This window comes from Magallana gigas, chromosome 1, assembly GCF_963853765.1.
Source record: "Magallana gigas chromosome 1, xbMagGiga1.1, whole genome shotgun sequence".
Lineage (NCBI taxonomy): Eukaryota > Metazoa > Mollusca > Bivalvia > Ostreida > Ostreidae > Magallana > Magallana gigas.
Window position 1 is genome coordinate 61,779,535 of NC_088853.1, and position 22,303 is coordinate 61,801,837.

General features: G+C 32.5%; 1 protein-coding gene across 1 annotated transcript; it reads right to left on the bottom strand.

Annotated features, from left to right (window-relative positions):
* Positions 1 to 937: 937 nt before the first annotated feature.
* On the bottom strand, positions 938 to 20,693 carry LOC105332330 (uncharacterized). The gene is made up of 6 exons (XM_066080063.1): positions 20,275 to 20,693; positions 19,382 to 19,481; positions 18,814 to 18,987; positions 16,251 to 16,364; positions 7,661 to 7,885; positions 938 to 2,274 (listed from the first exon to the last, which is right to left on the bottom strand). Exons 1-6 carry the CDS (start codon positions 20,587 to 20,589, stop codon positions 2,060 to 2,062), a joined length of 1,143 nt encoding a protein of 380 aa, XP_065936135.1. The 5' UTR covers positions 20,590 to 20,693; the 3' UTR covers positions 938 to 2,059.
* Positions 20,694 to 22,303: the final 1,610 nt, after the last annotated feature.

Sequence of the window (22,303 nt, forward strand, 5' to 3'; positions counted from 1 at the left end):
CTGCGATAAATAGTTGCTGAGATAAATGCGACAGAATTTTTTGTTACGGACGGATAGACAGACAGACGGACAGACAGACACACAAGGGTAAAACAGTATACCCCCTCTCCTTCGGAGCGGGGGTATTAAAAGTGTTCACGATAATGTATCAACAGAATTCTACACAAGAGCAGCGTCATTTCCCTCCATATGTCGACGAGGTAAAGAACGTAACTGTTATCAATCAATTTGTGGGAGTGAAGGTGTGTTTTTGTGTGTGGTGCTACGGATATGAAAGAACTGTATACCGCGATTTCTTTACACGTTCGGTGATCAGCCAAGCATTGAAATTCAAGTAATTTCAAAGTCAGATAACTTAGATACATGTACAGGTTAACCGATTCCTATTTTTTTTTTCAGCGGGGGTCTTTTTTCTACAGGGGTCATTTCTCTTCTTGTTTAACATGAAGAAAAATAACCCTTGGGTCTTTTTTTCTTTAGAAAAATCCAACTATTCTAAAAAGAAAACAAAGGGGATCATTATTTGACGTCAATAATGACCCCTCGTCATTTTTCTACGTGGGTCATTCTTCTTACACCGGCCGTCCGTTCTATGTCCAGAACAAAAAAAAATCTTCGGGATGTTGAGATCTTAAAAATAGTAATTGATCAGGAAATGACACGTTTATAAATGATGTACATTTGGCTGAAGATTTGTTAAACAGGTTTCGTTTTGTCAACCGCTTCAACGCGTCATTATAGAATTTTAATCTAAAGGCACGATCCAAAAGTTATATAAGAATCTCTTTTCTGGGTAAATGATAACCATGTCGTCTCCACTGTCCTATTTAAAAGAAAACGAAAAAAAACCGCAGTTGTTATTTATTGACACAACATTGCTAACACATAACAAAAACAAAGACGAATTGATTCGAATGAAATTTGTAAATGTTGATACACATAAAGGTACACCATAGATTCACAGTCAATACATACAGTGTATGTGGTATAAATGAGATAATAAGATAGAGTCATTAAACAACATACCTATACTCTGTCCAAAGATATCCTGAATACACATTTCGCTTAATTGCTTCATATTTATAAATACCTCAAAGTCCAAACGATGTTCTTTCAAAAGTACCAATTTTTTTTCACGATTTCTCAGTCAAAACGCCCCTGTTAGCTTATCAGGTTCCAATAAAATGCTTAAAAATGTGATGTCTACGGGATTTTGTATTGCAGCGAGCCCTGAAGATAACTTTGAAAAATTGCGCGATGTATTCTGAGTGTATTCCGAATGGAGAAAAGATGTAAACATTCCCCATTTAAAATCTCCGTAAGGAATCTGTTTTCGTTCCAGTGAAAGATGATAATGTGTCAATGAAATTATCTTGGAAATTTTTTCAACTATTTTAATTGCACTTATTTGACAGGTATGTGTATTTTTATAAAAAATCGCCCAATAAATATCTTGGGATAGACTATAACAAATACATGTTAATAATTATTTCATGCATGTCTTTTATAATTATGCTATGCTATGCTATGGTTATCATTTTAATGATATGTTATACTTTTTAATAACATGCTATGAAATTTGTATGCTGTGCTATGAATATTTGAAATGAAAAGCTTAATGATACGATATGTTATGGTATGCAATGAAATCTGAATAAAATCCCGCATTGTACAGAAGTGTTCAAAACATTTGAACTAAAATGATAAGAAGCTTAATTAAGTGTACCATTGATCTGTTTATTAAAATTTAATAAAAATAAAGTCATTTAAAAGAGAGTTGATTCATGCTGTATGCTTTGGTATAATATGAATGGCAATCGTGAGATTATATGCTACGGTATCGGATTCCAAAGCAGTGGTATAAGATTTCAGTGCTTTGTAACATTGCTGTGGTATATGTTGTAAACGATACAAGTATGCTTGAACTGACTAAAGGCATAAGTAAGACTTGTTCAGCTGAATTAAAAAAAGATGCATAATAAATTATCCGGGATGCACAAACAAATGCATGTATTTTTATACGGTATCTTTTTATCTATGACACCAGATAATTTGATGATTAGACGGGGACGCCTAACACGTCAACTTCACAAAGAGTGAGGGCCTCACTTGTCTTGGAGATCTTTACGAATCTCCCCTGTGTTGATGTCGGACAATCGATGACGACCAGCTGTGACGCAGTACCGGGACCAGCAAAGAAACCACAGGGAGTGTTGACGTCTGATTCTGTCAGTCCAACTGTGACGGTAACATCCCGCAGCTTGTATGACACATCTAAAATAAGTCAGTTTATGGTCATTTAGGATATGTACAGAACACTAGAACATGCTTCTACACCAGTTGCACGGATAAGTTCAGTATGCATTTTAAACAAAACGCTTCACTTTTTGCACTGTTCTGTTTATAAAATACAGCTGCAAGCTTTGTGAGTTTAAAAGTAACATACATGTATATCATTACTTTGTGAAAAATAATGGCATTTCACTCATTAAGTCTAGGCAGTTATCAACTGTTATAAAGTTATTCAACTCATTTTTTTTCTATTCAGGAATTAATTCAATGTGCTCATGCACATGTTTCTATATGCAAGTCTAACCGAACACGCCATCGGATATTTTATCTGAAACGACATCTTGTGTACAGTCAAACATTTCGTTTTCTCTTCAGGCTACATGTATTTTTCATGTATTAACACATTTCTGTTGAAATATACAATTAGTTCATAGCTTTATTTCATTGTAAAGACACGCATTATATTTTCACTGTATGCAATCGATTGAATAGCATTTCAAATTTTTCTAAAACCATTTTTAAGAAAAACTAGCGATTTCTGTACCATATATTTTTAAATAACGTAGTAATAGTTTTCTGATGTCGGATGGCCAGTGATCAGCCAGATGTGAAAATTTTTAATGGCTGTGTGCGCATGGTTTTGCGCATTTTATTTTCAGGAATTTGTATGTGCAAAGTTATAACTTTTTGTCTTGTGTTTTTATTTGAAATTAGCATCATTCTTTACGTATATGAGTTGAAAAGTGTGCGGTTTTTTTTTAAATTATCATCTGTATTTTATGAGTACACGAGTTGAAAAGGTGACTTTATGGCCATAATTGGGTAAAATGCGGTATGGTGCCCACTAAAGCATCGTTTCCCAGTATTGTAAACTTATGCATAATGCCAAATCAAAGTTATTATCCAAAGCTGCCATAACCCTTTTTGTTACGAATCTTTGACAGGGCATCAACGGTAACATTTGAACAGTTTAAATGTTTTATTTGTTTCCAGAAGTTTCATTACCCAATTAAAACTCCCAACACGCAAAATAAAGAGAAATGCATCATTGAAAAAAAATGATACATTTCCTGAACCAAACATGTAGCTATAGTTCTCCGATGCATAATAAACTCAAACTACAATTTCCTTTATTGGCCAACCCGCGTTCTTAGTTCCCCCGTTCCTATTATTTATGTATAACAGTGGAATGGACCTTTTCCGAATGGACATACAATGCAAACATACATGTACTATCGACCAAAGTTTAGTATCAATCAAACAGTGGATTTTTTTTAAAACTCTAAATTAATTTATGGGCAAAAATGAAATATTTTGAGGTTTTTTTTTTAGCTATTTGAATATAAAATATTTTTAGTTTGGAAAAATATACCCCACAAAAAGCCTTCATGCAAACCCCATTTGTTTTTACGATAAAGCATATATACAGCAGCCCAGATAAAAACTAAACATGCCTAATGCCAATTGTCGACAAGTAACTGTTCCTATATTCTAACAACTACGGAATTTCATTAGTAAGCCTAAATAAATAGTTACCTCTAAATTGCAATGGCAAAATCAATGAGCACTTTTTGAGACAGTATAAGGTGTACTCTGTAATGTTGCAAACAAATTTTGTGATGGCAATGGAAGTTTTAAAACAACAAAAATATTTCGACCGCAAAACAATTTAAAAAAAAACAGAAACGGCAAAATTTGCAATGTCATAATACAGCGTACATATATGTTATGCGGTTCTATGTCCGTCAAGATGACGAACTCGTGATATATGAGAGCGAGTTTGACACAAAAATTTATAATCCTTTATTTCATGTATTATACATGTACACAACAATTGGATTCTTTAATGCTTATGTAATGCTTAGCGAACTGATTCACGACCAACAAATTATCGGACAACTAGCAACACGAGAAACAATTTGGAAATGCATGATTTAGTCCTAAAAGTGCTACAGTGCATGGAGTCCGGAGAATGAAAATTACCTCAAAAAGGTTTGGATGGAACAGTATTGTTGGTTTAGAAAAAAGTTTGGACAGTTAAAGTGCTACCTGTGTACGTACGACATTATATGCCTATCAGAATGTTGATTTCGTAAAGACTTCGTAAAAGTCGAAGGCTACAAAACATTCTTATTTCACAGAGAATGTAGATCCGTCCAAAGAGGAGGGATTTTTGATTTGAACAAACCTGAATATAATCTACCCAAGGATGCTCTCATACACGTTACATTTTTTTTTCTGGCTGATTGGTTTTAAACAAGTTTTTTTAAAGTTTTTTATCTTTAAATACATAACTATATAAATTTCGACCCCATTGTAGCTAAAACTCTACCCCGGTATCATAATTTGAACAAAGTTAGATCTCCACTACATGGGAATGCTTCTACACAAGTATATGTAACAGTATTCTGGCCGATTTTTGATAAGAAGGTTTTTTAACAAATTATATTAAAATTCGACCCCCTCATTGAGGCATACCCCTACACAGGGAAAAGTGGCTGGCACGGTTTTCATGCGTGTTACTTTGCGTTAGAAAATCATGCGAAAATCCGATGAAAAGTTTCTCATACGAATATGTTGTCGTGATAATTGCATGACAATTGTATAATTTTAATGCGATTTCTTTGAGCATGTTTTACATGCAATAAAATACTTAGTGTCAAAATTATATAAAATTATGCGAAATTCACATGAAAATTGCATGTTTTGTCATATAAAAATTATTTAAAATCAATCCATAACACTTTTAAAACATTCTTTCATTCATATATATTCACATAGTAGTATTTTTTTCAGACAATTATTGTTATAAAAGTTGACATTAAGGCAATAAAAAATTTCTCATGTGTTGGACTTAATAGAGGTATAAATAAGACATTAGAATGAAGTTAACATTTTATCAGAATATTCATGTGTTCATGTAAACCTGTAAAACTTTGCCATTACACTAGTCATTCTTACCCACTGAGTTATGTCCCCATTTTTAGAAGGTCAGTAAACATTAGGATTTTATTACATGTATGGTACATACTGATTGGATTTTATTATATGTATGGTACATGCTGGTTGGATTGGTTTTCATTGTAGATACAAACTTTGAGTCTTACTTATTTTAAGTACAATTAAAGAGTTTGCGTGTACATGTATCAGACCTGTCAAATGCAGTTACTGAATTATACATAGTTTAACTTGCAGCTATGTTCAGAGATGCATTTATTTCTATGCTAGACAATGCAAATTCGCTTAAAAACCTTAACAATGTGATACACTTTTCCATGATACCAAGTGGGAATGCACAGACTTGTCATACTATTTCAGAAGAAATGAGATTAACATCAGCAGTACTTAACTTGTAGGCATCATTAGTTTTATAACAATAAATAGAAATCATTGTTAAAGTACACATGTATTGTCATTTTAATGACAAAAGCGATTTCATACTAACCACCGCTATGAAATTAATTTTCTGTTCCTGACTGAACCCTCTTACATTTTATATAACGTGTGTGTTGGATGTATTCCTCATACTCATTATTACAGTATATAACTAGAGGTAATGTGAGCAAGCTCACAACTGATACCCCCCGCTAAGAAAATCATAACTCATGTATTTTTTTCTATTATAGTAAATATTGGATGAATCTATTTCACCGTCCATTTTCTATGAATAAAAACGGCTCTATTTTTTAATAAAACTGTTATTGCCAATATGATTACACAAACCTATTTCTATTATTTAAATTCCATTTTAGTTTAAGTTAATTGTTAATGCATAAGGACATTTGCATCCTTATGTTAACAAACATGACTCGAATCAAACAAAATTCAACATGTCAAGCAGCCATTTAATATAAACATTTTGAATTATAAGTATACTGAGCCGGATTTATTTTAAACAATGACCCTGAACTTCCTCAATTGACCTTGGATCAAGGTCATGACATACCCGTAAGTCATAAGCAATCTTTGTGTGAAGTAAAAACTTCCAGTGTTTCTCCATTAAAAAGATATAGACTGGACACGAATTTTGAAGTTTTTCTGCCAGTGACCTTGACCTTGCCCAAATGACCTTGGGTCAGGGTCATGACACAACCTAAGGTCATAAACAATCTTTGTGTGAAGTAAGAACTTCCAATGTTTCTCCATTAAAAAGATATGGATCAGACACGGATTTTGAACTTTTTCTGCCAGTGACCTTGACCTTGCCCAAATGACCTTGTGTTAAGGTCATGACACACCCTTAGGCCATAAGCAATGTTTGTCTGAAGTAAGAACTTCTTATATTTCTCCATAAGAAAGATATGGACCGGACAAGAATTGAACAGAAAGACGGACGGATGGACAATGCAATTCCTTTATACCTCCCCCAAACTTCGTTTGCGGGGGTATAATAAAGGGGGTTAGAGACAAAGGAATCCCGAATTCCTTATGACATGTAATAAAAATCTGTACCTTTTATGTTACGATTTTCAATATACTTACGAGGGTATTCAAAATCTCATTTAATGCTATCCCAATATTCTGACTCTATAAACTGAGCTGATTTATGTTGTCATCCTCACTTGGATGAACAAACCACTTGGTGGGTTAAATTAAGTTCATATGACATCGCAGGTGATATTTATGGCAGTGTTTTATAGTAAAACACATCGTCGTTTTTTGTAGTTTTTATTAACTTTAACCAAACAAAATTCAACAAGAGCCTATGTACAGGTCAACCAAAGCTTACTCTGTTACTGCTAAAGATTCCTCAATTACCAGTGATTTCTGAACGGAGATAAACGACAAAAAACGGAACGAAATTTTCTGAGGCGAGGAAGCTCACATATTTACCATTTATGCACTTTTGTTCAATAAGCAGCGTAAGGTCCGACGACCATTTTTTTGTTGTGGCCTAACATACGCTTAGTTGAATTCTGTGCAAAGAGAGTTGTGTTTACAACCCATCCCCAGCCCCCCCCCCCCCGGGGGGGGGGGGGGGTTGTAAAATACAATACCCCATCGCAAGTTATTAATTGGAGTATAAAAAAAAAAAGTAAAATCCGGTAAATGTTCACACACTTATTTCTTTCTCGTGTTACATTATTGCATCTATTCACTGCATTTATTAAAGCATAGATAGTTCAATGATGAAAATGTGTCCGGCAAAATAAAATCATTTATACAACTTCTTTTTGCAGACTATACAAAAGAACAAATAAACAATTTCTTTTTCTTTTTTCCTTTTTTTGAAGGGGGGGGGGGGGGGTGACCATTTTAATTTCACTACGTTAATCAAAGGTTTGGACATAAAAACCAAGAACAAAACATCAGTGTCCTCTTGGTTTTCTATATTTCGATTCAATTTACAATGTTTTTCTACACTTACCTCCGTATTGATCTATTCCTCTGTTGAGTATTCTGACAGATGTGATGGAATACACAGCCTGTAGATCCACCATCCACCAGGGACTACTGTCGCTATCACGTGTGTGTGCACACTTGTCTACACCAACGTTTGTTCCTCTGTTGCCATCAACTGCATACGCGGCTTTATATTCATTTTGCGTTGTTGACTGTTTGGCAGGTTTACCAAATGCCATGTTCGTCAGAACTGTCAACGATATTACAACAAATAATGCATTTGTGATAATGATAAAAAATTCTATTCACTACATTAATCGTATAGAAAATTTTGCTTTGAAAGATAGAGCTGTTATTGAAAATATACAATTTCAGCGGAAAGCCAATTGACTTGTATTCAACACTTTTCAGCATCAAGATGTTATGTCGTAGTGCTTCCTATGACGTATCAACGTTTTAAAAAATTCTGAAAAACGGATTTTATTTGAAGGAACAAGTACATAAGAAATATTTTTTTTAATTCATATTTTCAATCATCCTAATTTTGTTAAAGCATTTTTCACACAACAAACATTTATTTAGTTTTGAAACAGAGTTTTGTAGTAAACGAAATGTTTCTTTTTATGGCAATAAAAATAATTGAATCATTTTCGAAAAAAAAATGTGTCAGTGTTGATTATTGTACTCTTGTTCTGAATATAAAAAGTAAGGTTTGCAATCAAAACAAAACAAAATTATGAAAATATGCATACCAGATACATGTAATACACTTTATATAATCCTATTTCCTTAAAACTAAGCTGCTCTGTCATCGAACGTTGTATAGCTTAAAGGCCCCTGCCTATATTTTTGCACTGTTTATTATCTGCATATGACTCCTATTTACAATTTTGCAACAAAGTTAAGTTGGCAGGGGACATTTTTTAATACAATTCACTGTATCTAGGGAATGTGTATTTTAGAAACCCTGTACAAGTAACTAGAATCCCCACTGTTAAAATTCACCACAGATACCTTTCACTTCTTGTAAGGCCAATCACTATTTTCTGCAAGATTTACTAGCAAGAATGAGTACATTTTTCACCAAAGTGATTTCAACACACTTATATTTGCCTTATTGTCTTGATTTTCAGCTTTATAGACCTCCCCAAGCTTATTCCCTGCAAAGGGTTGACTTCCTCATACCGTCCGCATGTTGCAACATCAGTGTAAAAAACTTACTGTTTTCTAGTCTACTTTGTCCCATACATCTAATTTACGTGTTATTTTACCTCCCGTTTGTAACTTTAAATTTCATTGTGTAAAGTCAACACAACAGTCATAGCCGCAAGATTTGTGTTTTGCTCTTGATTTTCATGTTCTTTACTTAAGAATATATTGGCATTATAAACATAATCCAGATTTAAACAATACTAGTAATGCTCTAATATATATTTTGAACTAGTCTGTTATGAAGATGTTTGAAAATTGCCTTTTTTAGCTCACCGAGCTGAAAGCTCAAGTGAGCTATTCTGATCACATTTTGTCTGTCGTCCGTCTGTCTGTCTGTCCGTCCGTCTGTCCGTCTGTCTGTAAACTTTTCACATTTTCAACATCTTCTCAAGAACCACTGGGCCAATTTCAACCAAACTTGGCACAAAGCATCCTTAGCCTAAAGGGATTAAAATTTTTGAAAATTAAGGATCACGCCCTTTTGCAAAGGGAGATAATTAGGAATTTATGAAAATTTTCGAGAAATTTTCATAAATCTTCTTCTCATGAACCATAAGATCAGGAAAGCTGAAACTTGTGTGGAAGCATCATCTGGTAGTGTAGATTCTAATTTGTGAAAATCATGACCCCCGGGGGTAGGGTGGGGCCACAATGGGGGGTCGAAGTTTTACATAGGAATATACAGAGTAAATCTTTGAAAATCTTCTTCTCATGAACCATAAGACCAGGAAAGCTGAAACTTGTGTGGTAGCATCCTCAGGTAGTGTAAATTCTAATTTGTGAAAATCATGACCCCCGAGGGTAGGGTGGGGCCACAATGGGGGGTCGAAACTTAACAAAGGAATATATAGGGTAAATCTTTAAAAATCTTCTTCTCATGAACCATAAGACCAGGAAAGCCGAAACTTGTGTGGAAGCATCCTCAGGTAATTTAAATTCTAATTTGTGAAAATCATGACCCTCGAGGGTAGGGTGGGGCCACAATGGGGGGTCAAAGTTTTACATAGGAATATATAGAGTAAATCTTTAAAAATCTTCTTCTCATGAACCATAAGACCAGGAAAGCTGAAACTAGTGTGGAAGCATCCTCTGGTAGTGTAAATTCACAGTTGTGAAAATCATGACCCCCGGGGGTAGGGTGGGGCCACAATTGGGGGTCGAAATTTAACATAGGAATATATAGAGTAAATCTTTAAAAATCTTCTTCTCATTAACCATAAGACCAGGAAAGCTGAAACTTGTGTGGAAGCATCCTCAGGTAGTGTAAATTCACAGTTGTGAAAATCATGACCCCCGGGGGTAGGGTTGGGCCACAATGGGGTGTCGAAGTTTAACATAGGAATATATAAAGTAAATCTTTAAAAATCTTCCTTTCAGAAACTAATCAGCCAGGAAAGCTGAAACTTGTGTGGAAGCATCCTCGGGTAGTGTAAATTCATAGTTGTGAAATTCATGATCCCCAGGGGTAGGGTGGGGCCACAATGAGGTGTCGAAGTTTTATTACAAAGGAATATATAGAGTAAATCTTTAAAAATCTTCTTCTTAGAAACTAATCAGCCAGGAAAGCTGACACTTGTGTGGAAGCGTCCTCAGGTAGTGTAAATTCAAAGTTGTGAAAATCCTGATCCCCAGGGGTAGGGTGGGGCCACAATGGGGGTTCAAAGTTTAACAAAGGAATATATATGGTAAATCTTTAAAAATCTTCTTCTCAGGAACTAATCAGCCAGATGATTCTTTATAATTGTTAAGACTTTGGCCCCAGGACAATTCTTTGGCCTCACAAGAAGGTTCAGAGTTTATGTACGTTTATATCCCATATATAAACAATTGTTAAGGATCTTTTTGAGAACTGCAATACTCAACATATGATATTACTATAAAATCGTCCTGTTAGAAAAGGGACTAATGATTATAAACATAAGAATATCCAGGGGAAAATGGATTTTATTTATACAGGATCAACATGTATTATTGTACATTGTCCAGATAGTTTGTATTATGACTCCATTAAGCTGATTTTATCATACCTATTGTTCCTCAGGTGAGCGATGTGGCCCATGGGCCTCTTGTCGTTATTTCTCTTGATAGAATAGAATTTCTTCAGCTTCATAACTCTACAAAAAGCCCCTTTCCAATAAAAATAGATATAGATAACAACCGTAGATATAGATATTCATGTATCCCTTTTTACAGCAAGAAATTTCACAAGACAATTTGTTTCAATTTTCCTGTAAAGATTCTTTAAAAAGAAGGAACATCTGCCCCAGTGAAATCTCCTGTCCAGTTATCTACGTACAACTCACTGAATAAAAGCATGGGCAACGAGAAGAAAATTTCGAACTCTCAGGATGATGTATTGAGAGATATAGTTGCGGAGTTGAAACATTTAAAGGAATGTGTCGGCAAGACAGTAAAAATGATGAATTGAAAATAGTCCTAACATCGACAATAAAAGAAATTTTCAATGACCACAAAGTTGAAATGGAAGAGTTGTGGGACGAAAAAAATAAAGCAATCATCAATATCATAGATGCTCAAAAAAATGAAATTGAAAATCTAAAATCAAAAATAATGAAATGACAACAGAAAACTAAGAGTTCAAAAAATGGCACAACCTGCAATGAATAAGGCCAATTGGAACGAACAGTATTCGCGGAAAAACAACATTAAAGTCCATGGGGTGAAAGAACAAGAGGCTGAGAATACCAAAGCTGTTGTGCAAACTTTGATCAAAGAAAATACAATTTCAAATGCATTTGAGTCCCGGTTCCGGTGAGTATCATTTATCGAATTTGAAGAACCTATTATTTTTGCTACCTAATGGTTAAGATACTATCCGTAAATTGTCAAGGGCTTGGCGACGTTGCAAAGCGCAGGGATGTTTTTTATTATTTGATCATTGAAATATAATTTATATTGTTTGCGATTTTGATTTCAAGGTTCTCGCTGAAGAAGGTGATATTGATGGGAATAATTTTTTATTACTTAAGATATCTATAGAAAGCCATGATGTATTATTATGCAATATTTATGGTCCAAATAGGGACATCCCGCAATTTTATGAAAATATACAAATGCACATTGATGATATGCAATGCTAGAATGTTATCTGGAATGGAGATTTTAATTTGGTTTTAGATTCTACTATAGATTGTTATAATTATAAGGGTATAAATAACCCGAAAGCTAGAAATAAGGTTTTAGAAATGATCGAGACTTATGCATATATAGATCCTTTTAGACAGTTACATGAAGATTTACGTAGATATACATGGAGAAAACGATCCCCTCAAGCAAAGCAGATTAGATTTTTTTTTTTATCTGAATCATTTTTGTCTAGTTTAGAAACATGTACAATAGAATCAAGTTACAGGTCAGATCATTCGGCCTTAAGCATGTCTTTTGTCTTTAATGATTTTAAGAAAGGAAGAGGGCTGTGGAAATTTAATAACTCTTTACTTTATGATAATGATTATTAAGAGTGTATTAGAGATTTTATACTTCAAGTTAAGAAACAATATGCTTTACCAGTTTATAATATAAACAATTTTCATCAGTTGCCAGATGAAAGTATTCTTTTCACCATTAATGATCAGTTATTCCTTGAAACATTGTTAATGGAAATACGAGGTAAAACTATTGCCTATTCATCATATATTAAAAAGAAAAAAAGGTAAACAGGAAAAAGAATTGCTGAAAGAAATTAAAGACATTGAAAAGAATATTTCTGAAAGCAATGTAGATTAACTATAAAACAAAAATCAGGAATTAGAAAAGCTTAGAAAACATAAATTACAGGGCAATTATATTAGAAGTAGAGCAAAACGGATTGAAGAGAGAAAAACCATCATGTTATTTTTGTAAACTGGAGTCCAGGAATTTTATAAGTACGATTATTACAAAATGGAGTTAGATTCAGGGGAGGTAATATATGACCAGACAAAAATCCTGACTGAAACTAAAAACCTTTATACAAAATTATATGAAAACAAGTTAGATAATGTCAACTTTGGTTTAAATAATTAATTAATATATGCTGACATTCCTAAACTGTCCGAACGGAAACAGATTCTTTAGAGGGTGAAATTACTTTTAGTGAGGCTTCAAAAACACTTTCTAGTATGAAAGCTAATAAATCACCTGGATCGGATGGTTTTTCATCAGACTTTTTTAAGGTTTTTTGGAAATACATTGGTGTTTTTGTTGTTAGATCTATAAATTATGGATATAAAAATAATATATTACCAGTCACACAAAGACATGGTGTAATTACTTTTCTACCTAAAAGTGACAAAGCTAGACACTATATTAGGAACTATATATTTGGAGAAAACACAAGGTTAATATATGACATAATGCAATATACTGAAGATTAAGAAATTCCCGGTCTTTTATTGCTTCGACTTTGAAAATGCTTTTGATACCTTATCTTGGAATTTTATACAACAAACTTTAGATTTTTGTAACTTTGGTCCCACTATTAGACAGTGGGTTAAGATTTTTTATACAAACATAACATCTGCGGTTATTCAAAGTGGCAATCTCTCTGAAATTTTTAATATTCAGAGGAGGTGTAGACAAGAAGATCCATTATCTCCTTATATATTCCTGATTTGTGCAGAAATTTTGGAGATACAAATTAGAAAAAATGAAAAAATTAAAGGTATAGCAGTGGGTAGTATAGAAAAAAAAGATTTCACAACTTGCAGATGACACCTATATTATCCTGGATGGAAGTGAAAACCATTTCTACATTACCTAGATTCTCGGAAATGTCCAGCTTGTGTATTAATTATTCAAAAACTCATACTATATGGATAGGTTCCAAAAAGTATAGTAATGATCTACTGAATCCAAATAGCAAGCTGAATTGGGGATCTACTAAAATTCACCTTTCTTGGAATAAATTTTGATGTTGATTTGCTTAATATGCATAGTTTTAACTATGATCCAAAATTGGTTAAAATTAAGTCTAATATCCTTAAACAATTTGAGAAAAGACATTTAACTCCCATTGGCAAGATTACAGTTATTAAGACATGAGTGCTACCTTTGTTGAAGTATATACTAATGTCTATCCCAGACCCATCTGTCTTTTACTGTAAAGAATAAGAAAAGCTAATCTTTTCATTTATATGGAATGGCTCAACTCACAGAATAAAGAGGGATTTTCTTGTTCAAAAATATGAGGAAGGTGGTCTTAAGATGATAAATATCAAAGCATTTATATCTTCCATGAAACTATTCTGAGTGAGACAGCTTTTTTTACAAACAAGGGGTTGAGTCAATTCATTCTTAATTTTAATCAAAATAAATTTACATCATGTTGTATTGAATACATTAATATACTTTTGAAATCATTAAAAAACAAGTTCGGGATAGATGTATTTAAAGCATACTTTGATTCATATTGGAGGGACATTTTTTTTAATAAACAACTATTTGATAATAATATTAGATACATCAATGATATCATTGAGGAAGATAGTACTTTTCTTAGTTTTGATAAGTTTTGTGATATGTATACAAATGTAACAGTCAACTTTTTAGAATATGCATGTATAGTCCATGCTGTAAAGACATACATCAGAAAATTGGGTGAAAACCAAACTTTAAGAAAATTAGCAAACCCGCTTATTAGAGAAAACATATATAAAGTTATGAAATGTAAAAAGTCAAAGTTCTTTTATGATATTTTAAACAAGAAGGCGGAATGAATTATTAGATATAGAGGACATGAAATGGAAATTAATCCATAAACTACCTTTCATATTAACAAAAAACTGTAAACTTTAATGGTTCCAATACAGAATAATTAACAACATTTTGGCAACAAACTCTTTTTTTATTCAAAATTAAAAAAGTAAACTCTAAAATGTGTACCTTTTGTCACAGAGAAGAGGAAACTATAGAACATATATTGTGGGATTATGATTGTGTTCAATCGTTTTTTAGAACATTTTAAACATTATTTAGAAGAGAAAATCAATTTTCAGGTTACATTTACCAAGAAAACTTTCATTCTAGGCATCCTTGGTAAAAGCAAAGATAACCTTAATATCATTTTTCTTTGGTTTAAGTCCTATTTTTACACAGCAAGTGTTGAGTGTTTCTCATGCAATGTCGTCTTTAAAGCTCTTCTATGAAACACAGAAATTTATTTCTTACAAAAATGGTGAAAATGAGATTTTTGATACTCATTGGAACATCTGGAATCCAATTTTTACTTGAATTTTCCTTCTCTCTCACTCTCTCTACCTCTCTCTCTCAAATAAAATCCTGCACTTCTGAATTATTATATTTAAAGCATCATAATCATGCATTGTATGTCTGCAGAATGTGTGAAAAAAAGAAAGAACATACAAATGTACGAAATTTTGTTAAAGATCTCGAAATTTTAAGACATCTGTTTTCCTCATTAAGGTAGTCCATCCATAACTATGGCGAATTTAACAATTTTGATTGATCTATACTACATCAAATACATATTTTTAAGCTATTATAAGGCTGATATAAACCAATCTCGGGTGTATGTATGTAGTCAATTAAATGAACTTATTGCACTCAAAACTTTTTCAAAGAGTTGTCTGCCCTTTAGGAAAATATTAAAAAATCAATTTCTAAAAATATGCATGGTAAACTATGAATTATTTTAGTATATTCGAAGAAAGGGAAAGCTATTGCAACATTTTACCAAGAGAAATGTAAGACAATTACTTGTACCCCAAAAAATATATTTGAAAATGCATTTTTCCCATAGACTTCAATGTTCACTTCAACATATGATCAATTTATTGATATTAATTTTTTTTTTAAAGATTTCAAAGGTCAATCTTTATCATTTAATAAACTCCTTAAAATCACAATAAAATGTTTGTGATTAAACTTGCAATCTTTTAGATATGAAATATGATAGTTATGGATGGACGACCTTAAGGTCAGACGACACGTTCCTCAATTTTATATAACTTTTTCAAGGAATTTGTTGATGGTTTACTACTATTTTGACAAGCTTTCTTACAAAAAATTAGGGTACTTTACCAGGCATTTCTGCAAAAAACTAGAGTATGCAATTTCCTATATAATCTTCTTGAAAATACACTTGAATTTCTGATATAAAAATAAATACATATACACCACAGCAAAATTCACTATATTGGAACTCTATATCGGCCGGGGCGGGCCTTTGAACTCACGACCTCTAGAACCTATACGCTTCTGGCATTGAGCGGCCACTGTTCTAACCACTTTAATCCAAGTAAATATTAATTATTTTTAAAATAATTATAAAATTAATATTTTTTATCGGAACTCTTTATTACGAGGAGATACAAAAAAGATGCTCGAGGATCGTGTCGTCTGACCTTAATATGTAGGGCGTAACACATTTTGTTTCTCTTTACCTTCATCACAAACTATGCCCGTCCATCCGGCGTCACATGTACAGTTGAATGAGCCGGGTGTGTTTGTGCAGTTGGCTCCATTGAAGCAAGGATCATGCTGGCACTCATTAACATCTTGCATGAAATATTTAAATGATTACAATGATTTAATCAACTGCTAATTTTCTTAATGGGAACGTGGATGTTTGCTACATGCGTTTACACGACAGCCGATGCCAAACTTTGCCGTTAAGTATAACATGACATACTACATCTGGAGTATCGATTTTTGTCTTATTTAACCTTTTTTGGTTACGCTGATAATATTTTGCACCTCAAGTTTCAAACGGATGGACGAGAAATGAAAATCGATCTTAAAAACAACCAACAATCTTTTTTTCATTTGATAATCATGTTGAACAATAAATAATTCAGTATCAAAAAAAGCAAAAGCTATTTTGATGGTTTATACGTCGCCTTAAATTAAAAATTAACACATACTGTATACAAGGAAATGTTCGCCTCAGTTTCATTTTGTCCCTTTCCCGCCCTCGTTGTCAGCGGCTGAATTCAAGACTTGGCGAATTCCATTATTTCAAATTATTTCGCTTTAATCAACTATGTCTGGGCGATTTCAAGACATGGCGTACAGTTTGCAAGTAAAAATGGTGGAACACTATGCGAAAATTCCCGGTATACAGTAACAGTATTACTCAATGAACCCAATTTACTAATACGATATGTATAAAAGTAGTAAGACTGATATACTTGATAGATCTACAGGCGAAAACACAACAATAGCCATTCAAAGAAACAAGAGGGTACATACATATTAAATCATAACAAATGTATATCGAGAAACTCTAATATCACATTTTGTTTAGAGTTATGCTTGCATTGTCAAGATATCTATAAAGAAAAAAATACGAGGTTGAAAAATATTCCAAAAATAAATCGATTAGCTTAGTTAAGGAACATTCTTTTGCTTGCAAAATTCATAATGATTTGTCTACGTATGAAAGTCTACGAGTGCATGTTAACATTTTTGTAGTGTAGTGAAAACTTTATCAGTAAATAACTTTGCAGAAAAAAGATATTGAATATTACTACCACATTAACAGCCCTCCCTTTTTTCTTTTTCTTTTTTTTTTTTTTACAGAAAAGACCCTTTTCGTATATTATCGACATTTTTATATTCGGTCATAATTGATTTACAGTTTAAAATTGAGTAGAAAATAATTTGCGTTTTTTTTCCTTTTCTTAATCAAAACATAGTAAAATGTACATATTTCATAATTTTTTGTTAAGGAAAAAAAAATAATTATCAATCATTTACAGAAGACATTTGTATTTTAAAAGACGCATAAGCAAAGTTCACACAGAGGCTAATCATCTTCCGTTTTTAATAGAAATTATTAGGTATTTTCGATTATTTGAATTTAAAAAAAAAAACGACGACAATGGGAGACTCAATGTTAAAATGAACTAACGTGTGCTTGGTGATTTTTTCTTTGTTCATAAAGTTCTCAAGTTAAATGCAGACCGGAGAAGGTTTGATAATGATTTTAATGCAGAACTAAACATCTTGGGAAAACAAAGAAAAGAAATTGTAAAAAAGTACAGAAAATAAAAATGTTGAAATATATGATTAATATAAAGATATTGATTTTTTCAATGGTTTACGTCTATCATTATTAACAAAAATTAGCCCTTTAAAAATGCTATACACGCTTTAGTGGGTTGTGTTTGTACAGTTGTACGTGTTTTATTTCATGTTCATTGGAACATTTCAATTGTCAATCATTTTATTTGCTTAATATAACTATTTACAAACATTGTGTTTAATAACACTTTCACTGCGTTATTCTTAACTGTTGGCATTGCTGGTGCCCTGAATGTGGCTCAGTACTCTTGGTATCGAAAAATATTAATAAACCAGTTTTATTTTACTTGCTGCATTATTGGAAATCTTGGTTTTATTTTACATGCATTTAATACACCATCTGTTTTTCAAAACTAAAGCATGAATAATTTACCTGCTCACACATCATATTAGCATATTTGCATGAATAATTTACCTGCTCACATATCATATTAGCATATATGGGCGCGCTTGATTTTACTAAAAGGTGTACACCGTGTACACTTTTGTAAATCAAGTGCAAAGGTGTAGCGTTTAGGTGTACAGCGGGTATACACTTTTCTACACCGAGTCTGGGGCATGTGTTGTTGGGTGTAGCACTGAAACCAATATGGCGGACGAATGTTATGATGGAAACTTGGAAAATGATTTTAAGTAATGTAACGGATTAGACGTTGCATAAAAGTTGTCGTTTGTATGAAAGCCAATAAATTTTAAATGTGTATTTATTTTATTGCATTTATATCACCAAAAACAACGAACTGTTGCACAACAGCAGATTCTTTGTTAAAACTGCGCCCTTTTCCGTCATTTTCATTCTTAACTTCCCTACACCATGTACACTACACCATTGAAGTGGATTTGATATACAATACAACATTTTTACACCGGTGTATACCGGTGTACACCAAGTGAAGCTTAATCAAGCGCGCCCATATTCACCTGTACAGACAATGTCGTATTTCCACTCCCCGTTTGACTGACAGATCAGCCATCCTGAACCAGACTGGGTGTATCCGTCAGCACACGAGGCGTGTATCCTCCTGTGTATACCAATTGCGTCCTCACGTCGTGTTGTATTCAGATCTATTCCATTTTGATCGGGTATTCCACAATCTAATAAATAAAGGAACATACACTAAATTTAATACCTAGGATAAGAGGCTAAATTTTACCTTTACAAAAAGGTACGACAATGTTTTCAATTTTTCTAGTCTATTATGATATTTTCTTCAACTGACAGTTAGATTGATAATTATTTACATGTATATCTAACAATTTAAATTCCTGGAAGTATTATAGTATATTGTATTAAATTAAAACATAATACTTGTCGACAAACTGGCTTTTATATATTTCGTTTCGATGAGTTATTTTGTTAAAAAAAAGAGCTCTCTTTGATACTTGGGTTTTTGTCAATATGCATAAGGAAAACCAATTATGTACATGTACCACATGTATATTATTAATGGTATCTATTTGCATTAAAGCAATGTACCGGATGATTTACCTGACAGAACACATTCAAAGAATTTATCCTCGGAATATCTCTTGTGTTTACATGTCTGGTTGATTTTACAGGTTGAGTTCGAACAAGCTCCAGCCAGCTCCTAAATGTTAAAGGTGAATCTTCATTATTAAATAAACCCCTTAAAATCACAGTAAAATTTTAATGATCAAACGTGCAATTTATTAAATATGAAATATGATAGTTATGGATGGACTAACTGAACGTGTATAACAATGTTCACATGTACTGATAGTTTGACTTGGTATATTTGTTAGTACGTTGACGTCATAGAGCGACGCGTTTGTTTTAACAACGCATACGGCTATTACTACGCGCAACACAGCAAAATTTAAATATATTCTAATTAAATCAGTGGTTTAGAAAATGGGTTATTTAATACACTTTATTGCTAAAACGGGGCAGTCGAAGCCCAATACGATAAAATCACAATGTTTGCGCCAAATTGGGCACTTTTTTTATCGGCGATAACTCGAGAACTAGCCTAACACTCGCCGTAGTTTTCACTTCTATTCCATTTGATAAAACAGAAATATAAACAGTTATCCTCCACTTTGTAATCATTAAAAAGGTAACTCGTCAATTAATATTCTAACTGAACGTTAACCTGCAGTACCGATCAGACCCAGCCTATTTAAAAATTAAAAGTATAATCCTGATTTTTAAATTAAATCACTATGCTCACTATATCTATTTTATCAAGAAAAAGTACATATCACAATAATTGTCTTAAAATTCAAATTACATAAAAATGATTCCATAGTATTGTCGCAGACAATATAAATAGTAAATAGCCATTTAAAATTGTGCTGTATAAATAGTTTGTCTTGGGATAGAGTATAGATATTAGTTAATATAGATTCTAACACATTTACCTTAGGCCAATGCTCCTTTTCACTGTACACCCATCCAGCACTCTCCATGTACCTAGTCTCTGCTGTCGTCTTATTTTCGTAATTGATTTCACAGAAATTAGCCCCTTTGAAATAGTTGACAGATTTACATCGTGGTGTTACTAGACATTCTATCACACAGTCCAAGAAACTGAGTTCTGGGAAGGATTGGATCAGTTTCCTGTCCAGTCTGTGTCCTCGCTGAAGTTTAGAAAAGCCCAGTTGCAGGCTGCCATAACACGGCACGAGGAAACTTATCAAAAACCATGGACATGAGATGATTTGGAATAGCAACATTGTACTGTAGAAATCTACGGTTTATTTGTACACTGAACAGTGCGAATGCGCAGTTCAGAGTAAAACATTCTAATACCGTTTGAGTTTGTATTTTATATTGAGTTTGTATTTTAAAGTTTTGATCTATTGAATAATTTGCAATCAATAAGCACTTAAATGTTAAAATGAATAATTAATCGGTAATCAAGAATTTTAGAAAAGAAGCAATTTTGTCGCGTTCATCAATTTTAATCGATTTACCTTTGCTAAGGTTAAACATTAAATCTTGGAAAAATATTAATTCCCTAATATAATATTCTGCAGTTCATGTGACATTTTATTCTCTCTTTCTCTCTCTCTCTCATTGTAACGGTGTGATTTATTATAAGGTACGAAATACTTTGTAAAGTATTTATTTTTATTTTTCTTTAAATACACGAAATATCGGCATAATTCTGTGTTATGGTATTTTCAGTAGTTTCTTTAATCAAAAGTATATAACATGCCCTTCATTTACTTAAGGCAAAAATACATTGTGAAATCGAGTTACAATATATTTTCTTTATTTGAAAGTATCGTTTTTTTAAATGTATTTGTTTTTGTGCAATTTAGCTTTCTATCAGTCAGGCATGTGTACCTGGTGTTTCTTTAAATGTAAAGATCGAAAGCTAGAATATTGTTATATAAGTCAAATATTTTAAACCTTGAATATTACATAAATCGTATTTTTATTATTTTTTAAATATTTTAATATTTATTTACAGGCATGACATTGTTCTATAGAAAAAAAAAATCACGAAAACCTTTTTCCTTGAACAACTTGAATTGTGCACTCAAAAATGATAATGTGAACCGTATTTGCTTGTCTTTTTTACTGGATCTTGTAATTCACATTTTGAATTTATTTCCTAATGGGTAATTAATATCCATTGGATTATTAAAACGAATATTTGATAAGTAAATAATGTTATCAAATAAATGGGAGAGATACATTTTCAATAATTTTAATCAATACACATTTGCTTGTGTAAAAGAAAGCCTCTTGAAGGACAATTAATAACCTATAATCGAATACTCTGAAGTTATTTTCTCATTACATATTTATTTGTATCTCTATATAAAGAAAATAACTTCATTATATGTAGAACTTAGTGATGCAACATCATATTTGTTATTAGAAGTTCAACAAGTAAGCTACATGTTAAGGTATTAAACATCAGCTCCCTGATTTCTAGTGACTTGTGTGCGGCACTTGCTATATCACAGCTAAGGAAACTGGAGACTAGGGAAAATATATATATATATATATTTCATTACGTACATGTATCACACTTGACCTCGTCAAAGTTGAGTAAACCTGATATTTGAATTTCATGAAAGCATTTACATGTGAATGCGAAAAAGTAGTTGAAATTTTTAAACAAATACTCTTTTGAGGTCCACAGTTATTTATGGTTTTGTATTGTATAAACGTAGCGTAACAGCGCACTTGGAAGCAAAGCATAGACAGATCGTACAAAGCCTTTTTATAATTTATCAAAACGACAAATTAAGGAGGACTGGTGTGCAACCGATTAACCATTATATTTACCTTTTATTATCTTTTTAGAAATTATTTAGATAATTATGTCCCCATTTTATTTACATCTTCTGCAATTGTTAGGGATTAAAGGTCAATTTAATATCGTGCGCTGTTGTAGTTGACGTAAGGCATATTGCTATTTAATATAAGCTT

What these genes read in the sequence shown, in the direction of transcription:
- LOC105332330 (XM_066080063.1), bottom strand. Translation starts at nt 20,589, where the DNA reads ATGTTGCTATTCCAAATCATCTCATGTCCATGGTTTTTGATAAGTTTC. An exon ending in CTTTGAATGTGTTCTGTCAG is followed by an intron (nt 18,988 to 19,381) that starts GTAAATCATCCG and finishes TTTATTTATTAG; the next exon opens with ATTGTGGAATACCCGATCAA. An exon ending in ATACGACATTGTCTGTACAG is followed by an intron (nt 16,365 to 18,813) that starts GTGAATATGGGC and finishes ATTTCATGCAAG; the next exon opens with ATGTTAATGAGTGCCAGCAT.